This window comes from Tachysurus vachellii, chromosome 20 (assembly GCF_030014155.1).
Source record: "Tachysurus vachellii isolate PV-2020 chromosome 20, HZAU_Pvac_v1, whole genome shotgun sequence".
NCBI lineage: Eukaryota > Metazoa > Chordata > Actinopteri > Siluriformes > Bagridae > Tachysurus > Tachysurus vachellii.
Genome location: NC_083479.1, coordinates 16,033,919 through 16,060,195, shown reverse-complemented (window position 1 = coordinate 16,060,195; position 26,277 = coordinate 16,033,919). Strand labels below are relative to the sequence as shown.

General features: G+C 39.2%; 1 protein-coding gene across 3 annotated transcripts; it reads left to right on the top strand.

Moving 5' to 3' along the window:
* The first annotated feature begins 244 nt into the window (after nt 1-244).
* On the top strand, nt 245-16,801 carry smad2 (SMAD family member 2). Of its 3 annotated transcripts, XM_060895455.1 has the most exons (12): nt 246-430; nt 764-874; nt 2,584-3,035; nt 8,630-8,719; nt 9,190-9,383; nt 9,726-9,860; nt 9,971-10,045; nt 11,235-11,288; nt 11,467-11,679; nt 12,711-12,848; nt 12,952-13,096; nt 14,574-16,801. In XM_060895455.1, the coding sequence occupies exons 3-12, from the start codon at nt 2,800-2,802 to the stop codon at nt 14,695-14,697; spliced, it is 1,404 nt and encodes a 467-aa protein (XP_060751438.1). In that variant the 5' UTR covers nt 246-430; nt 764-874; nt 2,584-2,799; the 3' UTR covers nt 14,698-16,801. The 3 variants fall into 3 exon arrangements, with proteins under 3 accessions (XP_060751439.1, XP_060751438.1, XP_060751437.1); XM_060895456.1 differs by lacking the exon at nt 764-874 and having other exon boundaries at nt 245-430; nt 9,971-10,033; XM_060895454.1 differs by lacking the exon at nt 764-874.
* The last annotated feature ends 9,476 nt before the right edge of the window (nt 16,802-26,277 follow it).

Genomic DNA, 26,277 nt, shown 5'->3' with positions numbered 1-26,277 from the left:
GATAGACAGATATATTAACCAATCAAAAGCTTCATACTGCAATCTAAACATCACACACGGCGAGATGAATCCGATTACCCAATAGGAATCACTAATACTTTGCATACGTGACGTTAAACACGAACGACATCGCGTTAAGCCAATCGTATAAGAGAACTTATTCTATTGTCGCCAAGATAGGTTTCTGTATCAACCAATGACAATTCAAGGGCGGGATCGTGGGCGGGAAAGTATCGCGTTGCGCGCATTAAGGTTAGGTTGGCTGCATGAGAGGCCGTCGTCTTGCTGCTGAAATTTGGCTATAGGGGAAGGAAAATACAGTCTAAACTATTTTTTTTTTTTTTTTTAATAATAATAAAAACATCCCGAAGACAATTTCCTGCTTGTTGACCGGACGGTTTTGAATATTCGGACACGAGTCGTCGTTAAGGTGAGTTTAATGAAAGCCTGGTACTGAGAGAAACTGACTGCAAGCAAACACCAGGTTCTCCAACCTGTTTATTTTTCTGTCAAACAAAAGTAGCAAAGCTTCAGCTAGCGGTTTTCGGTGTTTATATCGACCAGGGCTTCGACTGGGACGCCGAGTTGTTGAGCTAAATCATCACCGAACGCTTCTGTAGCAGCATTCCGATGCTCCTGGGGCGCTTTGTTTATATTTGATCAAATGTATCCTAAAGCAAAAAAAAAAAAACAACACAAAAAAACCCTAAGCAGTCGCGTCCGGATGTAGCCGCATTCACGCTCTGGGTTTGTTTCATTGTAGCCGCCGAAGCATCCTCAACGTTTACGGGGTCGATTTGCTCCAGAAAACCCAGGAGTGTTTCATGCAGGCGTTGAACACCTCGATTCCCACCGAACAAACATCTAAATCGAGGTAAGAACGCGTTAATGATAAATAATAATAAACAATAAACAAACAAACAATACACAATAATAACAACAACTTGCTCGGAGCTGCTTCATCATCGGGCCTGTTTTTTTTTCTTCTCCTCGTTATTCCTTTTCATCTGGTTTCCTAATTACACCTGATTGAGGCGAAATTAATTCTATATGATCGAGTGAAATGTTTTAAAAAAATTATTATATGATGTTATAAAATATCTTGATGCTGAGTGTAATGGACTGTAATACGAAGCTCAGACAGCGCCTGAAGTCTTTCACTGGAATTTGTCCATCGATTTTTTTTTTTGTGTAGAAAGCCAAGACACGTTATAATAAACGCTCCACTGTTGTATTATACACGCTATGATGCATTATAGCGTTTCTGGGATACGTGGGGTTTTAAATCCGACACGAATCACCGGTGCGCTTCATTCTGCTTTGCTCATGTTGTCCCTTCTTTTTTTTTTTTTTTTTTTTTTTTTAGGATGAACTCGTTTTGAATTCTAGCGCTTTTCTATTTTCTTGTACACCCACTCGTTTTATTTTGTCCTCGTTCTCTTCTTCAGCTGTGTACATTAAAAAATAAAAAATGTTTATTTCAACTAAAAACAACCCAGCAGGCGTACAGACCTTGTCCTTTTCCATTGTGTCCATGTAAACAGAAAGAGAGAAAATTCAACCTCAATAAATCACAAGCAAAACTGGACATCGATCAATCAGTGTCGGTTCGTCCACTTGGTTTGGAAGATTGTTTATGAAACGATTCCACAGACCAATAAATTACGTCTTATTTTTTCCAGACTCTGGAATTAACATCTCTGACCCACTGTTTTAAAAAGAAAGGAGAACTGACCGTGTCCAACTGATCAGAATCAAGCACCTTGCTAAAAGAGAAGTAAACACAACACAGTCCAATCCAATTTACTTGTTGTTTTCGGACACAAGACCAAAAACGGCGCTTAAAGGATTCACATTCGGTTGTGTATGTTTTAATCCGGCATTAGATATCGGTGTTATTGGGAAACTAAAAGGCCTGCTGTTAAAACGTTTACTTCTTACTTCTAGAATCTGTGTGATTTCAGAATGGGTATCAGTCACTTCATGGTAGCATGTAACAAGGAAATCTCAGTTCTTCTCTTACCGCAGGGTTCTTCCTACTGTTTAAACTGGGAAAGGCTTGTGTTAGTTCACAGATTATGAATTTTTACCTGGAATTACTTCTGCATGTAAAACCTTCGGGGAAAACTTTCTAAGTATGACAGATTCAGACAGGAATACAATCAAAAATACTCCAGGAGTAATTACGTCACGTTACCTCCTATGTAAATAAACCTCTGGATGAATAAAGCTGCCGTTTGTTCCTCGTCGATGCTGTGGCTTAGCGGTTTTTTTCATTTGCAAAATGTGTAACTGTCTTCAATTATTCCCTGTATTTTCATATTATGCTTTAGGGTTGTTGTTATTGTTATTATCTGCTTTTAATTTGTGGATAAATTGGTGTAATTTGCCTTAAATAGCATCTTTGTAATGCATGTGAAACTGTAACAATGTTTTTTTTTTTTTTTCTTTTTTCTTCATGGGTTGTGCTGTGCAAACAGTATGTAGGTTCCTGGCTAATCCTTTTGAGCCTGTCTTTTTTTTTTTTTTTTTTCCCCTGGTCTGTAATCAGTCTTTTTGATTTCTGTTTTTCTCCTCGCTCAGGTAACTCCTCAACCCCCCTTCTTCCCTGTTCTGAGTCCTAAGTACCTCTCCTGCCCCTACATCCCTTCTAACATTCCCTCAGGACCTTGAGGCCACTTTGGGCTGGTGGCCTTCTTTCCCAAAGCCTTCTTGGGAAAGCGGGTTCCTCGTCCAGTTTCTTTTTTACCCCCAAACCTTGTCCCGCGTTTCACGGCTGAACCATAACACCACCCGAGGATGTCCTCTATCTTGCCATTCACGCCGCCAGTGGTGAAGCGCCTGCTGGGCTGGAAGAAGTCTGCGAGTGGCTCGGGCGGAGCAGGCGGCGGAGAGCAGAATGGTCAGGAGGAGAAGTGGTGTGAGAAGGCGGTTAAGAGCCTGGTGAAGAAGCTGAAGAAGACAGGCCAGCTGGATGAACTGGAGAAAGCCATCACCACGCAGAACTGCAACACCAAGTGTGTGACCATCCCCAGGTATGCCAGTGTGAAAGAGAACACACATTTACATCATCCCCATGCCAAAGCTTTTACTTACACTCTCAGCTTATCATGCAGTTTGTTTGCTCATATCCTGTCTGCGTGATTTTGGAAAGGAAAATGCACAGTTTGAACAGGAAATGCGTTCAGCTTAAGTATTTAAATCAAGATGGTGCACTTTTCCTAGATTTAGGATTGCTTTATTTTATTTATTTGCATTATATCTGTGCCATTGCGTCATACTGACTTCAGTTATAGTCTCAGTTGGATTTCCTTTTTATTCATTTATTTATTTAATGATTTAATTAATAATTATTCAAACATCCTACATCCATCCCATCTCATTTGTACTTTGATAGCTAGTCATGGAGTCAGGCTTTAACCTTCTTCCGTTCACAATGATTGCTATAAACCATCAGTGACTTCTATCAGTAATGTGAGAAAACAGTGGCTTCCAGCTTCTTAGACTCAACAAATTGAAACCTTGTGTTTTATGAAAACAGTGCTACTTCTCAGTTTTTTTATCACTGCTTTTTTTGTGGTATGTTAATGACGTATATGTAATTGTGAAAGTCATCTAAAATTGCAATCCAATGAACAGGCCGTTAAACTGTATAGACGATATATAATCAAAGAGCATGAAATGTAAATCTGTTTAGTGAGCTTTAGTGAATTATATGAATATTTGCGTTTTTTTTGTGTACTTCAATCTGATCTCAAAGGGCTTTAGTCCTACAGCTTCAATTATCTGCAGTTATTCCTAGTAATCCTCCTAAACGGTGCAGCAGACCTGGGTCAGATCTTTGGGGTTCTTTGAACTCGTCATTTTCAGTTCACCGTCTTTCCGGCTTTCCTTGAGAGTCCGTCTAGGGAGGTTTCACAGGGTGGGAAAATTTGCTGCCGGTGCATGTTTTCTGTTCTAATCAGTCCTCTAACCTTGAAGATTGGTGGGAATGGCTGAAGGCATCATCGTCTCTGTGCCTCTTGGCTTTAATACTGAGACAGATTGCTTCTTAATTCACACTTCGTTTAAAATAATTCCAAGCTTATTTGTAATAAGATATATATTTTTTGTTGTAACAATCATCTGTTTTTAGCACCTTCAGCATATACTGACTTGTATGCTCTCACAGCTTTTATTTATTTAATGGATTTATTTTCTTGTCAGAACACTTCTTGTTCTTGGCACTCGAATCTGATTGGTTTGATTCATAGAGTCTCTCATGTGCTAAATGGTTATTTTTAACTGCTTCTATATAACAAATGCATGATTAATCCTCTCGATTTGCACTTCTCCAGAAGCATTTAAGGAGCTGTGGAGATGTATTCAGCTGTTACATGCTGATATAAGTAGGAAGTGTGGAGGTGGATTGGCAGCGACTCTTTTTCCCTGTAGGTTTGATATGTTGATTAGGCCTTGTTTATTGGTTTGAGAGCATGGACAATTAATCTTGAAATCTCTTAACAGCAGCTGCTCGCCATGAGTTTCGTTAGTCATTTCAAACACTTCTTACATCGCTAAAGGAGAGCGCTTGATCTCGGCTTTTATTGTTTTTGTTTGCCCTATTTCGAGGAAAACAAACCCTTATCTAAGATAATGTGACTTCCGGACAATTTCTGGAAGTCCCAGCTATCAGCGCAGGTCCTCTGAGAAGCAGCACAGATAGTGTATCTGCAGACATGCCTCCAGTGAGTGCAGGGATGCAAAGAGAGCACTTTTCTCCTGCTTGCGCCCCTCGCCAGGGTGATGGGGTTGCATTTCTAAAGCCTATTGATTGTAACATGATCACTCTGCTGTCTGGCTGCCTCTATGTGCTGGTATCAAGGCCCCGTTTTCATCCCCTTCAATAAATCTGCTGAGGAAGCAGACTGCATGGGCACATTATTCCATCAATTACTGGTGAAGGAGGGAGGAACGGAGTACAGGTCAGTATTTACACAGTGCAGATGACATTATCTTTTGAGCAGACAGGATATCACATCACTCCTCTAAAGCAGATGAGCAACAGTGACCTAAAGCTGGCACATTGATTTTTGTCACGGGATGTGATTCAGGCAGCTGTCGGGCAGATCATTTTTAAAATTAGGTTTATAAATCTGAAAGATTAAACACATTGATTTGGGTGTGTTTTAAGTGCCTTTATTTCAAAATGAAAAATAAAAACCTGTTGTGAAATGTTCAAGGCATGGCCTAGTTTTACTTATGAATTATGATGCTTAATTTTGCTCATCTCAAGTGCCTGTACTTTTTTTTAAAAGTTTAACAGTGGCATAGTTAAGTTATGTTTAACATAACATAAACCCAAAGAGCACTATACATTACAGACCCTTTGTGAAGTTATAGGTTTAGCTCTACCTTTTTCAGGATTGCGAAGACAACCACTTGGCACACGTTCAGAGGACGCAACTCGAGTAGGAGACTTATCGGCAGCGTTGCTCAGTTTCAACATAAGCGAAGATTATAGCCCGAGAACATACTGTTCTTTTGTGCATCTTGCCATCCTGCTATTTTAATCAGATCCCTGGTCAGTTCTGAGATCAGGCCACCTTACTACGTGGTGTGGATGCTTGCAAAATATTGTTTCCTCAAGCGGTATTGTTTAGATATCTTATCCTGTCAGGAGAGCAGCTATGATAAAGGAGCAGCAGCTTGGTTTTATCCTGGTTCTGATAAGTATGCAGAGAGATATTTCAACTGGTTTTAGCCTCTGGAATGCATGCAGATGAAATCTTCAGGCCATGTGGTGGATCGGTGGTCACCTCGGCACTAAAGGACTGATTATAACCTCTAGCCTTTGTAACATTAGCAATATTTTAAGGGTAAGAAAATGGTTACATTGCCAAACCTTTATATAAAATACTTGTATGTTTACAGCAGGGTTGTCACTGTAGAAAGGTTTGAATTACCCTCAGCTGTCATTCTTATTCCGTCAATATTATCTCTGAATCTGGCTTTAAACCTACATAATGTAGTTTGTGTCAGCACATGGGTTTTTGGAGGAAGTAAACTGAGCAGAAAAGCGGAAGCTGGCAGGAAGTATGTGGCAAATTTAAAAAATCTTGTTTAAGTAAAAGTTACAATTAAATCCGATATTTCGGGTTTTAGTTAACGTTTTTATTCAAACTACTAATTTGTGATTGAGACCAGTCACCAGTTTACTACTGAATTATGAAATGCATGAATGGTGTAGATCACAAAATCAGTAGTTCTTAAAATTCCAGTTTGTTCTGTTAACACGCTGTTTAAGTCAAGCTCTCTCCAGTTACCGGACTAACCGATGCTCTTATCTGTCTAGGATTAGTGCCGATTGCGTGTTGGGACGATGCAATCGGATATTGTCCATCGCTCAGCCCCACTGGTCACCGGGGGACAATCAAAAAGTGTCAACCGTTCTGAAAAGCAGTGACGCCATTACCGAGGCGTAACAGTAGCTCTGCTTTTGCATTGGGAATTAGAATTGATATGTCTTCCATGGATAGTGTTTCTAAAGATCCTGACTTTAGAGTAGGAGAGGCTTCGAGTAATGCGTGCAAGATAAAAATTTGATTAGGAATAAGACCAGAGCGTAAACCTGAAAACTTAATAACGATGTGTAACGTGCAGCTCAAGGGCTCGCTAGTAGAAGCTAGAGGCTTGGTATAGGTTATATACATCTGCTCCAGAGGAACTGAAAGAATGCATTTTTATGGAAAGATGAAAGTTCCTGTTTTCGTATTGCACTTTCCTCTTGTGTTTAAATAAAGCGTGCAAAATAGGTGCTGACCGTTATCACGATGGTCAAACACTGCTACGATTTGTTATACGTAGGCGTTGTATTAATTAGCTACAGTAACCAGATCAATGGAAGCTCACAGAAGTGAAATGCTTTCCAGCTACTGCTGTACTGAATGTTGGCTCCATTTCCCTGATTCAGCACATGGCACTCAGTGTGGACATGGGTAGTTTCACTTCCTTTCTTGCCTTTATTTTCAGTTTTGCTATATGCCCCCATTCCCCCATTTTCTCATGACCATACAAACTCCAGCAGTAAAACACTGAGCATGAAATGACCTAAACAAGCTAATAACCCCTTTTCATTTAGATGCCATTCTCCAAAAGCAAAACACCAATTAATGGTCTTGATCATTCTTTCACTCTCTTTGTGGTAATCATTTTTTTGCTTCCTTGTTATCATTTATTGCTGATGCAATTCAATTTCTAATGCTTTTTGTTTAGCGTGGGTTAAAAAGATCCTGGTTTGTCAGATTTGTTTGTGCAGATCATTAGAAAAGACTAAGATTTACCCTTTGCTACACGATAAAGCTTTAGTATCTTAAAGAGAAGGTACGTGTTCTATCTAGTACTAGTGGTACTATTGGGTTTCCTCTTATCTGTTAATCTGATACAACCTTGATTTATATAAACTGATTTTATCAGGCAACGTGTTACTAAATTCTACAAGAAAGGAAAAAAAAAATTCAGAAAAGAATCATCATGGATGTTTAGCGTTTGAAGGAAAATGCCTGTGGTTTGTCTTTTTTTTTTTTTTAATTTTTTAATTTTTTTTATTTTATTTTAAGCAAGGATCAGAATGATGTTTATAGTCTTGGGGAATCAGTTAAACAAAGAAAAAACCTGATCATCTCAAAATTTCATTCCAAGTCTCTTTATAGTGTTACCCAGTAATTTGTGTGTATCTACTGTTTGATATTGGTATGAAATAAATGTGGTGCATTTCATAGAAATGGATCATATTGTTTTTCAACTCCATTTTTGTCCTGTGCTGCATGTTTAAATGTCAATCTAATCAAACTCGTCATGAAAACAGACTTATTACCGTTTCCTCAACCTGCCTTGATGAAGTTTATACCACAGCGCTGCTGAAGTTTAATTGGTTGTAACAGGCTGTAATTTGTATAACAGACGATATTAGAACACGGTCATTAATAGCCTTTCATAAGGAGACGATTATTTAACATTCACAATAGAAATCTCCAGCACTTTTGTAAAGATAAGTAAGGTTTCCGAAGGAAACAGGAAAGACTTCTCGGTTGCTTGGTAACGTGACAACCATCAGTTTTTCTTCAGAAAAGAGACTGGAGGTGGAACCACTGTTTATATATCTGCTGTACACACTAACATATTTCTCACGTTTTCTTCAGTATTCTATGTAACGCTAACTTCTTAATAAACGGCACTTATTTAAAAATGGTTATAGTTTGCAGACTGCTGTGGTATAAGACGAATAAAACACTTGGGACTGTTATTCGAAACAAATCCAACGTTTATAGTTGATTATTTTCCTATAACAGCAGGCCCTTGGATGTTTTGTTCCTCACACTGTGACTGAACGCTGTAATAAGAATTCATATGTACATTTGTTTTGTTCTCCATTTCACTGTTGTATGTGATTTTCATCATTTGAGTGGCTTCTTTTATTCGAGTTGAACTGCGTAATACAGAACAACTCCAATAAAAGAATTGACACCCATATCTTTCCCATGCTATGTCATCTTGGTATTTTTGAATGAATCATGCCCCATGTTTATCATTTTTTTGTTTGTTTGTGTGTTCTTTTTGTTTTTGTTTGTTTTACTTTTTTTGTGCACAGCAATTGCTCTGAAATTTGGGGACTGAGTACTCCAAATACGATAGAACAGTGGGATACCTCAGGCCTATACAGCTACCCTGACCAAACCAGGTGACTATCCTCTCCTGTCACTGTGCTGCACTCACCCGGGCCGCGCTCCGTTTCCCCGTCGGCTCGGAGAGAGAGGGCGCAGAAGGCTTCCTCTTCTTCTCCAGGGGCTGTGTATTTCACTTTAACTTCTCAGGCCTTTCACGATGATTAACCTAGTTTTAACTAGATCTAGTGTACAATGCTAAGCTAGTATTAATTAAAATTGTGCACTTAATGTTTTTTTCCGCATTCATACACTCACATCCTCTTGGAGAAGCTGTAACAGTAGATTTAGTTATAGAAGTAAAATGAGGACGTGGTTTCTGATCTGCTTTGGTACTAGATGCCGAACCAAACTGAGGTCTAAACCAGCTCTCTTCCCTCTCTCCATCCATGTTCTCCTTCCTCTGACTGTTTGGCACGTTCCCTGTCTTCCTCTGCTCTTTCTCTCCTCCTCTCTGTCCTTTCCTGTGTTTATGTGCCTGGGTTAGATCTCTGGACGGACGCCTGCAGGTGTCTCACCGTAAGGGGCTGCCTCACGTAATCTACTGCCGCCTGTGGCGATGGCCCGACCTGCACAGCCACCACGAGCTGCGCGCCATCGACACGTGCGAGTTCGCCTTCAACCTCAAGAAGGACGAAGTGTGCGTCAACCCCTACCACTACCAGCGGGTGGAGACACCAGGTGACCAAGCGACTGCTTTCATCTGTTCAGTGGGTTATTATTAAAAGTGCTAACAACTGCTTATTGGGGCCCGGCTAGAAATATATAATAGCGATTTTATGATAAAATCTTGTAAACATTTATATTAATGTAGCTGTATCATGAACCTGTTTTCCTTCATGTTAAATATGTCCTCTATTAAAAAGGTTTTGCTGGCATTTAGATTGTGATTTATCATGTGAAGTACTGTGCTTGTCTTTTGCCTAGCTCTGTAGCTCACCACAGTTTCTATCATTCTAGTCGCGTCACACTAATACTATAATATACTAATGTTGAATGGTGTCTTTGTTCCCCTTTCTGTAGTCCTACCACCTGTCCTCGTGCCAAGACATACAGAAATTCTGACTGAACTGCCTCCTCTGGATGACTATACCCATTCCATACCCGAAAACACCAACTTCCCTGGAGGGATCGAACCCCCCAACAACTATATACCAGGTAAGAACTGCATGATTTCCATGTGATCCTGCCATAATTGATGATCTCGTTATCGCATGCATACTTTGTGGATTAGTTTTCTTAAGTGTATTTCTTATGTGTATTCATAGAAACTCCTCCACCAGGCTACATCAGTGAGGATGGAGAGACCAGTGACCAGCATATGAATCAAAGTATGGACACAGGTACATTCCCACAGTGGCCAGTACTGCATGGGAATGACTCTGTGTATGTGTGTGTCTGTGCATACACTTCATTTTGTCTTATTCAGCATTAGAGATAAAAAAAAAAAAAAAATATTTATAGTGAAGGCTAGAATGATATGGCAAATATAATAACCTATACAAACTATAGCTGTCCCTACTGGTCAAATAAAAGTGCCTCTGCCCTGCTTGTTCTGGTCGACACCTCAAACTAAAGCTCCTCAAGAAGCACATCATGTTCAGGCAGTCAGGAACAGTTCACCAAGATTATAAAGAGTTCTTTCGGATGTTCTTTTCTATGCCTATGGTCACCTTAGATTCCTGTTCTTGGCTGACAGGAGTTGAATCCTGTCAGGAGTGGAACATCTACCTTAAAATTTGACATGTTATCCCATCTGAGATGCTTTTCTGCTCATCACGTTTGTAATGAGTGGATATTAGAGGTACTGTAGATTACCTGGAAGCTCCATTATGCCTATTCTCTTGTGATCCCTTTTATCAGCAGGATGACGTTTGAAAATTTTTTAAACACGAGACTCTTGTGTGTGAATCCCAGAATCAGCTGTTTCTGGGCCTTGCTCAAGGGCCTTACAGTGGCATCTTGGTGGTGCTGGGGCTTGAACCCAGATCCTTTGCTCAACAACCCAGAGCTTTAACCACTTGATATACCACCTGCCCCACTACCAATTAGAAAGCGTGCCTTGCTGTAACGCGCATGTTTATGCACATCATATAATATGGTGCTAATATAAGGAACAATTAATATTACCTACATGTAATCTGCTTGTCCCAAGCAATTGACTAGTAATTTAATTAACATATGCTGTCAAGTCAACAATCTAATTGGCATTCATAAAAAAAAAACGTTATCCACTTATATATGTAATGTTTTCAAGCTAGCTTTAAGTATAGTGTTTATTCTAGGCTAGTTTTAGCTTAGTTTAGGGTAATTTCTCCTGAGTAATTTAACCTTTTTTTTAACCTTGTGAATTATTAGCATGGTTGCTTACAAGCTAGCAGAGTTTTAATTGTACAGTTTGGAAGACTGGGCTTGATAAAATGAATTTCATGTAAAGCTCATTATAGGAACGTGTGTAAAAGCTTCTATAGCATACAGTATGTGGCTAAACTGAAAATGTTATGCCTTTTTATATCTTTTCTCCCCCTCCAGGCTCCCCTGCAGAACTGTCGCCAAGCACACTCTCACCTGTTAACCATGGCATGGGTAAGGGCAGATTTTCCCCTCAATATCTCCCTGTGATGTTTTAAAATGTTTCTCAGTGTTGGATTTGAGTGCAAGGGCTAATGACTAACGCCATGCTTGGTGCCACATTTTGTAATAGCCTTTTTCATAACTAAGCAGATACGATATGATCTTACACACATTTGTGTTTTTGTTGTAGACTTGCAACCAGTGACCTACTCTGAGCCCGCTTTCTGGTGCTCCATAGCTTACTATGAGCTGAACCAGCGGGTCGGGGAGACCTTCCACGCCTCGCAGCCTTCCCTCACTGTGGATGGATTTACAGATCCTTCCAACTCCGAGCGCTTCTGCTTGGGCCTGCTGTCCAACGTCAACCGCAACGCCACCGTGGAGATGACTCGCAGGCACATAGGTACACACACGAGCAGTAGGAGAAACTGGGTGAAGAAGAGAAAGTCCAGCAATGGGTGGATGCACACATTAAACTTCAATACCAAACTAGGCAAATGGACTAATAGGTGTGCAAAGTACAGGCTTCTTACTTTAAGTAACAAGGAGCCATTAATCACTCACTTAAATAGTAGGGAGGTGCAGATTTCAGTCACACCCTGCATTAACGTTCATTTCCTGAAGTATTTGCTGGTATAAGCATCACATCATGTACTGGAAACTTGTAGCTGCTAGTTGAACTTTGTGCTAATTGCTTACTTAATTCGCTGCACACTTGCATTTCATTGCCCAGGTTTAAATTAAGGTATGTGTGCGTTTGTTTGTTTGTTTGTTTATTTATTTTTAAATATAAGTGGGATGCATTATCTTGCTATATTAGGTACATTCGGGTAGGTTTTGTTCCACTTTTGTCATTTCCTTGATAGCATGACAGAACAGGGGTAATGGCAGCTAAACACTTCTTTTTACTTGCCTATCATAGAATCTAGCACATTTTTCTAAACCATCCATCTAGCTTGTGGCTATAGCTTTGCTTGCCGCTGTGCACTATTACCAGTGCTCAGTTTTATGTTTAAAACATTTGTTATTGTAGGAAATCACTATAGTTTCTCCTCTAAATATTTTCACAGAGCACGTTTTGTTCACCCTTGGTTACATGGAAATACGACTTTTTGTGTTGTCTGTTAGTGTGGCAATAACTCCCCAAACTTGGAAGGCACGGTATCTGCAGGATAGGCATTGTCAATATTGGACAAAATGGTGATTATGGTTGTATTTAGGATGGAAGTGACTGCAAGTACCTAGTTATTGGGGTTTATTTTTTTAGTATGTGCACATTTCCAGCCAAGTAATCAAAAAAAGGTCTCATTAACCATCAGACCTGTCAGTGTCTGGCAGTGAATGTGTCTTTTGGGTAAATATTTAGACACCGTTTTGGAGGTGTAGTAAACATGATGGTTCTCATGTGAGACGATGCTTTGGTGTTGTGAGCAGGTCGCGGAGTCAGGCTGTATTATATCGGAGGAGAAGTGTTTGCTGAGTGTCTAAGCGACAGCGCCATCTTTGTACAAAGCCCTAACTGTAACCAGAGGTACGGCTGGCACCCTGCAACCGTCTGTAAAATCCCCCCAGGTACGTCTTTGCTCCCTTAATTACAGGCTGTATCTCAGGTTTGGGTATAGATTTTAACACTGAATAAATATAAATTACTGACATCACGTTCTACACTTCTTAGGCTGTAACCTGAAGATCTTCAACAACCAGGAGTTTGCTGCACTCTTGGCTCAGTCGGTCAATCAGGGTTTCGAGGCCGTCTATCAGCTCACCAGAATGTGCACCATCCGCATGAGCTTTGTGAAAGGCTGGGGGGCTGAGTACAGGTACCGTGAATTCCTCTGTCAGTATGGGTTTGAGTGTTTGTCACTGCGAAAGAATGAACTAAACATGGATTAAATAATTCTATTCTAACTGTAGTGTTAGAATGTCTGGAAGTCTCAATCTTAAATCTTACTAATGTTAATAAACTGGGCATGCGAATAGTTTGAGCCTCTTAAGACCACTTTATGGTTTTTGCTTCTCAGTAAGATTTTCTTCATTAACATCTAAATTACAAATTCGCTTTTTAAAGTCTGCATTTCTTAACCTTGTCTCTCTTTTGAAAAGTCAGTGTTAAACATTTCTCTGTTAAGATGCAGTTGATTAATAATGTACGTTTCTCTGTAACCACAGAGACATGACTTTACAAGTCTGCTAGATGAGTAAGACCGTACTTTCCTGTCACTAGTTCATCTCAGTAATATTTAATGCGGTCTACTGTTGATTGATGTGAGCCGCTATATTAGCTTTTCTTACATTTACGGGAGTTACGCACTTACCCCAGAGAAACACGTGAAATGTCATTTTTTTATTTATTTATTTATTTATTTATTTTTTTTAAACTAATTGGGGGTTAAGGGCCTTGATAAACGGGCCAGCAGTCGCAGCTTGTTGGACCTGGTATTTGATCTCACAACCTTCCCATCAGCAGTCCAATACGTTTGCCACATCCCTTTCTCTTGCAATTAGAAGAATTTGTAGATCCTGACAGTGCAGTAGCCCTGCACCGGTTTTACTCTCGTGGAGGACGTTTAAAGTATCTACAGCTTAAAGGTATTTTCTCCTTCAGCACGTCATACTAAGACACCTTTGTCTCCATTTTTATCAGTGTTAATGACACTGATATGGATTCTGTCCCCCTGTGTTCAACCTGGATAATGGCTGGTGGATTGAATCTTACAAAATAAGTTTGGAGATTTGTGCCTTTTCCTTTATGGAAATTTTGCACAAAAACTTTAGAGCAGATGTTTTGAAGACGTATGTGGTCCTTCTCATCCTAAATGCCACATGGAACCCAAAGACACGGCGCTATACTTTTTTTTTTTTTTTTTTTTTTTTTTTTTTTTTTTTTACCTGATAGAAGATCCTGAGGCTGAAAACAGCCATTCTTTTGCATTAGACTACATGTGTTTTGCAACATATAACTAATTACTGAATTTGATTGCAGAACTGAAAGGTAGATCACCTCAAATAAATCCACATATTTGGTCCCTTTTTAAAAAAAAAAAAAAAAAAAAATCTTTGTAAAAAAACATATAAATTATTCAAATCTACATGGAGTAGAATCTTTTCACGACTGTGCAACATGTACGACCTCCCTCGTGGTTACGGGTAAAGGCCAATGATAAAAATAACCCAAGATTGATGAGTTTGTTTGTGGGGCACACAGGAGAGGGACTGGCGTTGTTTCACTCGCTTGCATGTCTTTTAGAAAAAAAAAGTTGAGAGATGTTTTTTTTCTTCTTTTTTTTTGTGTGTCAGACGGCAGACTGTGACGAGCACTCCATGCTGGATCGAGCTGCACTTGAACGGACCACTGCAGTGGCTGGATAAGGTTCTGACCCAGATGGGTTCTCCCACTGCCCGCTGTTCCAGTATGTCCTAATCGCCATGACGACGATGTCCACACCCCCTCCCTGAAATCTGCAAAGTCCACAATCACAAGAAACGACAAGTAGAACAACAGACGTGCTATAATCCCCAGCTCTCTCTCTCTCTCTCTCTCCCCCCCACTCTCTCTCTCTCTCTCTCTCTCTCTCTCTCTCCCCCCCCTCTCTCCTCCCTGATGTTCTCACTTTTCGGAACTGAACATGGCACTTGCTGTCACATCAGCTTCATGCACCTTTAATTCGCTCCCCCCATAAATCCTCAATATTAAATGTATTAGTGGTAGAATTTGAAATGTAATTTTTTTTTTTTTCTCCTTTTCTTATAAAGGCTGGGAAGGGGTGTGTGTGTGTGTGTGTTAGGGAAGTAACAGAAGGCAGTTAATAACTTGGCACAGATGTTTCAGTAAAGCATTCCTTCCCCTTGAGGTGATCACGTAAACTAAATGTTTCTGATTTTGTACTTTGCTTAACTAAGAGCTTACCTTCTGTTGGCAAAATGTCATATTGCTTAAGCTTGATCTCTTTTGCTGAGACTAATCAACAAAAAGAAAAAGTATTACTGCTTTTTAGTCCTTCCCACCCACCAAATCCTTTCCTTCTTCAAAAGTAACGCCAAAAGACACCTTACTCACTACTTGTTCTTGATAGCTGCACCCAACCACTATGAAAGAATGTTGCCTTATATGTTCAGGGTGCTGTCTTATGGCATGCTTCTTCTGAAATCCAATGTGAACAGATAGGAATGTTTTAGCAAAAAGGAAACCATGTGAAGAAGACGAAGAAAAACAAGAAACAACCCGGACCAATATTTTCTTCACCTCTGTCTCTGTATCGCCCTCATAAGGTGAATACGCACTAGATCACTCTGGAGCGTTCTGAGTTGGGCTGAGGAAAATCTTTATGAAGAAAAACGACAAAAAAAAAGTAATAAAAATGAGTACACAATCCATATCTTTAAAAAAAAAAAAAAGAAAAAAAAGAAATCCAACCGTTTAAGCTTTAGGTGTTAAAGTAGGTTATTCTTCACAATCACAATTTTTTTTCCCTTTATCTTTCTTTTAGCTACTTTTTGTATTTTCATGTATTTTTATATATAAATATATTTAAAATCTTTACTGCTCTCTTCCTTTTTATTAGAATTGAGTATTTTTTTAGATCATGCCCTCTTTTTAACGGAACATGGCTTCATGATGAAAACGTCCTGTCACAAAAATAAAAAAAGTTGTCAGTCGAAATCTTGAACAATCCACGTCTTTATATTCTACTCAGTTTCCGATTGAAGCTGTCGCACCAAACTTTCAGCTCCTCATCCTCTATTGGCATGTTTAAGTTTGTTAGTTCAGGGAAAAAACCCACAAAGATTCTTTAACGTGTAAATATAATTTTTTTTTTTTTTTTTATCTTTTCTGCCCTGGATGCTTTTCCATGACCTATGGTTCATTTAAACGGGGGGAAAACATCTACCTATTGTCAAATGTTTTAGAAAAATGGCAGTGTTTTTCTCTTCACCCTTAATCGGGTGAGAGAAGGAAAAGGAAAAAAAGACTCCTCAAATGATCAGCGTCTTACGAGATGAATTGTGCAACTTTTAGTGTGTGTTCATGTTGTACAACTTTACTAATGACTGTGATCTAGCTGTCTGCCTTCCTTTACTTGTTGTGACGGTGGCAAGATGTAAGAAATCTTCATTCCCCTGCTGCCACCTCTGTCTCTCTTTAGTTTTTGTTGATCTTATTACACTTGCGATTGTATTTTAATTGCAGCGAGTGTGGAGAAGACAAAGAAGTTGTGGCCTGTTTGAAACTGTTCAGACACTGGGAACATTCTGCTTGCCGGTTTTGACTGGGTATTGAAAGAAAACCAAATAGAACTGTTAAGTGGCCCAGACATATATGCATATACAGTATATGTATATATATAATTTTATTTTTAATGTTTTTTTTTTTTCTTTTTTTGGCAAAGCATTTAACAGTTGGTGAGCTTATTTTACCATTAGACAGATGTATTGGTAGGACATGAACGTTATCAGGAGATAAGCTTTTCAAGCGTGTTGCATATGCAGACTTCATAAATACACTAATAAAGTTTTAATTCTCATGAGCATACTTGTTTGACTTTTTTATGTTGCTTCTGATTTTATTTTTGTAGTTGATCAATAAAGCAAGAGGAAATCTCCAGTAATGCTCTGTTCCTAATGCTTATGCTTGTGTTACTGAGTGGGTTTTGGGTGGTGTAAAGAACTGTGGTTATAATAAATGTGAAATACAAAGCAGTGAAATGTGTCTGTTAGCATAATTGGAGTTCCATAAGCAATGAGGAGAAGGTTTAAATGTTCAATTTAATTTGTTTTTAATTTAAATTTCCCATATTTTAATCTGATGTGATGTTCTTAAAAAGTGTTACTTTTGTTAAAATGTTGGTGCATTTCATATATTCTATTTATTTATTTATTTTTTTAATTCACTTAAGGCAGGAGTTTTCTCACTAAGTTGTTTTATTCACCAGATTTCTGGTGTAATTTAAATTTTTAAAATTCATTTACCTCTCATTAGTACCTAGGTTTGTTTTACTTACTTTTTTTTCTCATTTTTTTTTCTATTTGTTTACAGCAATTCTTTCCTGTCTCCTAATACAGATTTGATGTCTTTTTCATAGTTTTTAAGAACGCAATTATGAGGAATATAGCAAGTGAAGGACGAGGCATTGTTTATGTGAGGAAGAGATGGCACCACATTACACTTTGGTAAAAAGGCAAGCTGGAGGAGGGAGTTGTGCTTTGGGCAGCGTTCTGCTAGAAAACTTTGTCATGGCATTTATATGGATGTTATCACACTGATGCAGACTGAGAACACCCCTTAATGACAACAGTAGACCTTCATGTCAGTGGCTTCTTTCACAGCAAGATAATGCTTCCTGCCACACGGGGATGTGCTGGACAAGCGAGTCCGATCCAAGGAGGCCCCATCTCACAACTTGCAGGACTTCTAGGATCTTCAGAGGTCTTTTGGAGTCCGTGCCTCGACGGGTCAGTTGTTTTGATGGAACAAGTGGGACCTAAACAATATTAGGCACGTGGTTTTGGTGTTTTGGCTGATTGGTGTGTGATGCATAAAAATGTATTCAAATCAAGTTATGGTATCAAATGAGACACTTTAATTATTTTTAAATAAAAATCTTTTAATGTTATCCTATTTTATTTATTTATTATTTTAGATCACTACTTAACCACTTGTCACATCACCTCACTTTTTAATTGATTTTAATTCATTCATTCATTACATTTATTCATTTGTGCAAAATTTACTTAAAGCAGGTGTTTCCCTAAAGTCAATACCCATATTTGTTCCCATGAATGGATACAGGGCAAGAGAAAAAGTCTGTGGAACACACACCTGTGCAGGGCTGCAAGCACTGTTCAAGTCATGTTCTCCAGTCCAGCTCTACTGAGTGAAAAGATGACTGCGATGCAGGTAGAGGTTTCCCTCGTGTCCTGGATTGTTAACTACTTGACTGACAGACCACAGCATGTCCACTTGCAGCACTGGTGCTCCACAGTGGACTGTTTTGTCTCCTTTCCTTTTCACCCTGTACTCTGCTTACTTCAGCTACTGCACTGAGTCCTGCTATCTTCAGAAATTTTCTGATGGCTTGGCTATAGTTGATTGCATCTGTGGTGGTTAGTATGGGATTACAGTGGATAATTTTGTTAACTGTTGTCAATGTGACAAAAACAAAGGAGCTAGTGGTTGACTTGAGGAGGACTAAAGCACTTATTACCCCTGTTTCCGTCCATGATGTCCATGTCCGTCCATGTGGACATGGTAGAGGATTACAAATACCTAGGAGTTCACATTAATAATAAACTAGACTGGACCAAGAACTCTGAAGACATCTCTACTTTCTGAGGAGGCCGGACGATGCTGAAGATGTTCTTTGAGTCTGTGGCAGCCAGTGCTATCTTTTTTGTTGTTGCATGCTGGGGCTGCGGACTGAAGGTGCCAACAGACTGAGCAAACTTGTCCGTAAGGCCGGTGATGATGTGGGAGCGAAGCTGGACTTTGACTTGTAGTGTCAGAAAGAAGGATGTTGTCTGAGCTACTGGCCATCTCAGACAACATCTTCCACCCACTTCATGATGTTCTACAGGTACAGGAGTACGTTCACTCGCAGACTTTTCCAACCAAGGTGCTCCTCAGTGTGATTCAGGAAATCCTTTCTACCTGTGTCCATGGGACTTTATAATTCATCTGTACAACAACAGCATATCTCACTGTTCAACAATACTTTATTGCAATATTTATTTAAATCCTTACTTTATTTTTTTTTATTTTTAAGTAAATGTTATCTTGTGTATGCAATTCTCAATTTTTGTATTCTTATTTTGGTGACTTGGAGCTGTGGTGACGAACCCAATTTCCCCATGGGGATAATAAAGTATTCTGATTCTCAGCATGTCTCAGAAACCTGAAGAAAAGTGCAGGATGGAGATACTCCAGGTCCAAGATTAGGACCGTGTTTCTCAGTATATATTTTCAAGACACAGATGTTTCTAATCAACACGTGCTCATGTTCCCCATTAGGGGTCGCCAAAGGCTGAGAAATGGATGGAAACGGCATTGTTTTGTAGATGCTAGCCTAATTCTAACTCATTTTATAATTAAAGTTTTTTTTTTGTTTGTTTTATTCAGTAATTTTATTCAATAATTTAACAAATACTGTATAGTCTATTTAAACACCTTTTTTTCAGTGAAGATTTATAAACAAAAGCAGGAAAAAAGCCCCATATCTCTATCACTGACTGCTTAGTTCTGGTGATCAGTGACTGAAAATCAAATTTTGCCCTTTTCATTTGCTATGCTACATAGATTATAAGATATCTTAGAATTTTCATTTTGCAGGAGCCTGGCAGGGATTCTATTTTCTTCTTCAGTCAAATGCTTCCACATTGCTGTAATGTAACACAAATTTTAAAGGTTTTAATCATGTACCTCTGCACGAGACATAAACCAATTTCTTAATATGGTACTTCCCATTAAGTGGTAACTGTTTTAGCTAAAAGCGTACTAACTGCATTGTCGTTAAACATCTCTCACACATTAAACTCATTCTCTGTGGCCTGGTACTTTGTGGTTTCTCCACATCACACCGTTATATAGGAAAGTGAGCTTACATAATTTATGTAGCATTTAGCCTTCGGGTTAGGCAGCATTTCACATTTTAGTTCCCCTTGTGGCACGTTAACATGGAGCATATTTCCCTCAACCAAATGAACGTTTACTGTAGGTTACGGAATTACTGGAATTGTAATCAAGCTGCTTTTTTTGTAGCTTTCTTGGAAGTGTAAAGAAATGGATAGCTTTCAATTAAAATCTATCCAAGTTGCATAATGTTTTATTATTTATGCTTTTGCTAGTGAGTGAATATGATATTGGTGAATGATAATGGTGAACTTTCAACATGTAGCTGGAAGATTTCTTTACATTTTACCCCTCTTGAGCTCAGACAATGGTCTCCGTCTTCACTGTTGTTCTGGCCGAACTGCTTGAGAGAAACCTATTGTCAGTTTTTGGCCATAAGGAAAACCCATCATGTATAAGTTATGGCCCCTAATTAAAACATGGTCCTAACCTATACTTGACCCCACTGTGTTCCACAATGGCTTCCCCGGATTGCTTTGTGCGATACCCTCTGACTTGTCCAGTGTGAAGTGTTGGATGTCTTCTGGAGGCCTTTTCCTAGTTCTTTGGCAAAGGTCTGGAGCGGTAACAGGAGTCTTGGGCTGCTGCAAAAATTTAATTAGGCCTAAATGAGTTTTCCACTCACTGTAAGCACTGACAATGTCCAGGACATGCAGGACGTCTCAGGGTCAGATGGTGACCCGAGCAGTGACCCTAGTCTGGAGAAGCTCTGAACTTTATGCAAGATGTATTTGCTTTTGGAGTTAGCTCTTCTCAAGTGTTAATAGACTAAAGCAAATTTTGAGTGACCACAGTTTTGAAAAACAAAACAAAATGTTACACATAATTTAAAAATTTTATATAAAGATCTGAGGTGTAGCATTGCAGCATCACAGTTCTAAAATCCCTGGTTCAATCCGAAGCTCAGGTTGCTAACTGTCTGGAGTTTCCCCAGGGTTCTCCAGTTTCCTCTCAACACCCAAAAACATGCCAGTAGGTGGTTGTGAATGAGGTGTATGCATGATAATCCATCTATTTCAGCATCATGTCCAGAGTTCCCGGGATAGACATTGGATCCACAACAAATCTGTTCATGATGAAGTTTATAATGAAGTTAAATATGAATATAGATTTTAATATTTTTTTTCAACTGGTTGTCACTTCACACAGAGGTTGAGCAGTTCAGTCCTTCAGGCTGTAGTAGCTGCAAGGTCCACTAGGTGGCAGCACATCAGGAGAAAAGAGCCACTGGGGACAACAGCTGGGCCGATGAGCTGTGATTCTGTAGTGCTCTTCATTGGCATGGTAATTAAAGCAATTAAACCGATTATTACTGCTTTCCAAATGAAAGCTTTTGTCTCTCATTAAGAGTGGCTATTATTACAAGCGTTACTGTAGTGATATAGTGATTTTGACAGTATTAGCCTCAGGTTCAGATTATTCATTCATTCATTCATTCATTCATTTATTCATTTTACTTTGACATTTAAGTTTGGGTTGCCAGATTGCTGGGAATGAGTTATGTTAAGAAAACAATTGAACAAGAAATGAGAGAGAGGCATGAATGAAAGGAATAACGTGTTTACTGTGACCTTTTCCTGAAATGGATGTAGCGACACTCCAGAGAGGTAAGTGGCCATCTAACTGCTGATCTGGGTTTGATCTCTGGGGTTAAGTGATAGGGGATTGGCCTGGGAGATCTGAATATATTGGTAACGCAGCCTTTCCTTATTAGTATTAGGATTTTGTTGCTTTTGCGCAAAGTTCCAATTTTTTAATTATAGACTTTCAGCTATGATTTTGGAGTTGCTTTGTTTTTTTTTTCTTAAGACAAAGTGAGCTCATTGTTTTGTGGAAAAACTATTATGGTGCAAAAACCTACAACATAAGTTTTAAAAATACTGGGAGCAGGGTTGCCATATTTTGCCCAAACTAGACATCCAATTTATATAAATATGAACATGGTGGTTTGTTTTTCTAAACAAACTGACAGATGCCAGAACATTACATTGAGTGTATATTTCTGCTCTGAAAAGACTTCCCAAAATGTAGGGAGTGACAAACAAACTGACCAACATTATTTAATTGTAGTTTTTCTTTCTCACAATTTGCCAAAAAAGGGAAATGTAACCATTAAAACTGGACTGGTGGCCAGCCATTTCTCTCAGTTTTAGTATTAACTACTTTGGTTTAATGCATAATGTGTTTATCTGGATAATTGAATATATTTGTAATTTAGGCCACATGTGTATGACATTTATAGCTTAACACACTGTTCCTGTGATGATAAATATCCAGTCTTTCTATTTATTTTCTGAAAATTTTGTCTCACACTTCCATAATTTACCATTACACTTTTAAGAAGTGTTCCATAGTTTCAAACCACATAAACTGAAGAGGAATCTATGCTAATAGTCTGTATCTGTCTGCGTCTTATGATGGGACAGACAGATTTGGGGCCTCATTTTGTAGCCTGTTTTTAGCAGTACCACCCTTCCAGTTCAGTGCACCCCTCTCCCACCTAAAGAATTACACACTGGGGTGGGGGAGTTATAAAAAACTGTTTCGTTTAATAATTGATGTGCTGCATTTCAATCAATTTTACCACGGCGCTAGGCTAATTAAGGGTTGCCTCCCATTCCCAGGGGTAATTTAAAGACGGCACGCAGAAAAGAGTTGATTCTCTTTACTCTCCTTGTTCTCTCTCTCTCTCTCTCTCTCTCTCTCTCTCTCTCTCTCTCTCTCTCTCTCTCTCTCTCTCTCTCTCTCTCTCTCAATACATGGGAATTCGCTATTTCAGGAAAGCAGAGATGGCAGAGTGACCCGTCCTCCATGTCCGTCTCCCGGGGCGTCAGCCTAAATGCAATTAATACAGCCGCTGCGTCGACTGCTAATTATTAAATGACAAAAAGAGATTATTTTACACCAGACTAATTTAAAGTTCATAGATGCTCTTTTTTTAATTAATTAAATAAGGAAAAAGTACACTTTAAGCATGACTAACGGCATTCGCACGTGAAGGTAATAATTAGCCACGCCAATGGTTCTTACCTAGTCAGGCTACTTGGAGGGGAGGCTTATTAATGAGAGCAGCTTAAGAAGCGTATTCTTTGAGTATTTAACAGTAAAATTAATAACGCAGGAGCTCAATTAAGGGAAAGGGGGAGTCATCTGATCCTTAAATATGCAAATGCACCTCCTCCCTCCAAAATCCATGTGTCAAGTCAGACGACGGCCATGTTTCAGTACTGTTATCAGCAGGTCTTGAAGGTCTTTTTAAACATCACCACACACATGATTTCCACTTGCAGGAACAACTAAGTATCGACTTTCTTTACTAATACAGTATATACACTATACATCATATCAAGTGATAAAGTCTGATCAATACTCCAGACCCAGAAAACTGAACTGAAGTGGTATATTTTGAAATGTTTTAAATGCAGGGTAGAATACTGATGGATCCAATCCTGAGCTCGGGTTATGGTCTGTGTGGAATTTTGCATGTTTTTCATGTCTGTGTGGTTTTCTTCTGGGTTCTCTGGTTTCCTCCCACCTCTTAAGAAATACCGGTAGTACCATTGGTGACTCTAAGTTGCCCTGTGTGTGTGTTTGTGTGCGCATGTGTGAGTGTTCATGTGTGTGAAAGAAGCTATTGGATGATGTAGAATGGCATCTGGGTGTGTATTCCCACCTCACTCCCAGTGTTCCTGGGATGCGCTCTGGATCCATATTTCTCCTGACTTGGATAAAGCTGTTACTGAAGATGAAAGAACGAACCAAGATACGATTTATGCATTTTTTTTCCGCCAAAGGATTTATTTGATTGCAATGCTTATTTGGGAAAAGCTTCTGAATATAGGTTCCTCAAGTCTATGGTTAAGTTGCCAATCATGTTTTAAAATCAAATGTGAATTTTAGTATAAAAGTTAAACACACAAACGGTAAAGAAAAGAGGTTTTTTATCAAGGATTAGGTCTGTACCAAATTGTAGGTAAATAAGAAATCTTTTGCTTCCTAAACAGTGTCTGTTTTTACAAGCATTCTTGCTTTTGACATTTTTGTTTTTATCACTTAGTATGTAACAGTCCTACGTTATTTTTTTTGGAACCTATCCATAATGTTGCTTTTTGCTAAGAACATTATTTTTGGTCTGTTCTTCTCTCTTATCTTATTCACTCTCGGCTTTAAAATGACTCAATTTACTGCTTTATTAAAGGCTAAACTTATAAAGCTGTATTTAAAGCTATTGTAGACATTATTTTGAGTGGAAGAGAAATTTATTTTCTTATTAGAGCACTCGAGTAAGATCGAAACTTTTTCCAGTTCATTCATCAGTTCACTTTTTCCACTTCTTTGCTGTGTCACCTAAAAGGTTGTGTGAAAACATTTGACTGGCAGGCAATGTTGTCTGGATGCTTCAGCACCCTGAGGGCTGACCTACAGACCTTTTCTTGAGCTGATAAAGTAAACCCAATGGAGCAGCAACTAATGTGGAGACAGGAATTACCCAAGGGCAAATGACGACGCCCAGGGAAAATCAGTATTGAAGCGGCGCCACATCGACAAGGCTGAATTGACCAGTGGTCGTTTACTGCTCTGTTCATGTCTGATTGATTCTCTGTCGATATGTCTGGACTAGTTTAGTCAAAGCTTAAAGCGCGTGCTCATGGATATTTCTCAATGTCTTGATTCTATGTCACGCTGCTGTGTTTTCAATTCAGAACATGTCTACGTAGCTATTAACCTGGAATTTGCTTACATGCTCTGTGTTGTATTCCTTAATGTCTAAAGCTTAGCACCAAACCCCAGCTGGCAATCGAATTGAAAGGTAAGGCAGCGGAAGGAAGTGACCTCTACTTGATGTGATGTACTGATGTAGACCTCACACCACTGATCCAAGGCTCCAGTGCGACAAAGAGAGCAGACTAGAGAGGACGAGATGACTGGAGTGTTGTGTTTTTTTTTTCCATGTGCATTGGCTGTAGCTATTGAGAAGATGAAAAGAAAGCCATGTGTGCCTTTATTAAGCATTGCCTGAGGAAGCTTTGTATTTGTTTGTTTAATCCTCTGTCCTCTTTCTCTAGCCTGGAGAAGAGACATCCCTTCAGCAAATGGGGAAGAGGAGCCATCGGAGAATTGAAGAAGAGATGAAAGAAAGGAAAGCGAGAGAGAGAGAGAGAGAGAGAGAGAGAGAGCGAGAGCGAGAGAGTGGAGGATGTAGTGACTGGAACCGTAGGCCTTGAGAAAGTGTGATGGTCTCAGGTGTTGAAGGATTCTCCTATTACTCGGTGAGCAGTTAGAGGCAGGCTTACTGTCACAGCTTTCCCCCACCTTCTCTCACCTTCTGTGATAACAGCTCTTTTCATGACGACGCTTTATTACCCAGTTTGCATGATTGCAAATGGCTTCTTATGTGGTGGATTTACATCGGCTCATGTTTTGCTAATTAATCGCAATCATGGTCTTTTTATTACTGAAAAGAGAGATGGATAATTGGCTGTGTGTGTGTATGTGTGTAAGGAATAAAAATGATGAAACAGACAATTATAGGAAAATAATCAACAATTAGATGACTTCTTCTTCATAGGAGTTGTTGAACAGGAGGCATGAAGCCTGCCCTGCTCTTTCTTTAGATCGGAATTGAAATGATCAACAATTAAATGTCCTCTTCCTCTTCTTCCTCTTCCTTGTTATTATTCCAGAATGCAAGACATAAAAACGATTTAAATAAAACTTTTGAGTCAAAGGAAGTAGTTGTAGAACAGGAGACATGAAGCCTGTCCTGCTCTCTCTTTAGATAGGAATCCTTACCAAAAAAAAGGAAATAGGTGAATAACACTCCCCTAGTCTAATTCAACATACTTTGGCTGCTTGTGACTACAAAGTCCTACTTATAATGTAAACAGTATAAAAAGGTTTATAAGCATATCGTGCTGATCTCCTGAAGCAACACAGCCCATCCTGAGCATTTCAGCCAGTTAAGACAGGTCTGCTGTTAATCTGAAGGATTAGTCACAGCTCTCTTACATAGCCCCTGAACTCTGCAGTGGTGTTTAAGACAAAATAATGGATGCTAGGGCTGTAGGTGCTTTTTTGAATACAGATTAAGACGTACTGGTTTAGTGTAGTCAATATCCGATGTCTTTTAAGAGTGAACAAGATTGCCAGAAGGCAGAAATGTGGCACAGTGGGTAGCGTTGCCATCTCACAGCTCTGGTTACAGCTTGGATTACTGTCTGTCTCTCTGAGTTGTACATATTCTGCCCATGTCTGTATTCTAAATTTCACAAGACCTGTAGTCATGAAAGCCAATGTGAAGTTCGAGTACCAGTTTTTGGAATGAAAAACCATCCATTTTTTTTTTTTGTGTGCACACCTGATTATCAGACATATAAG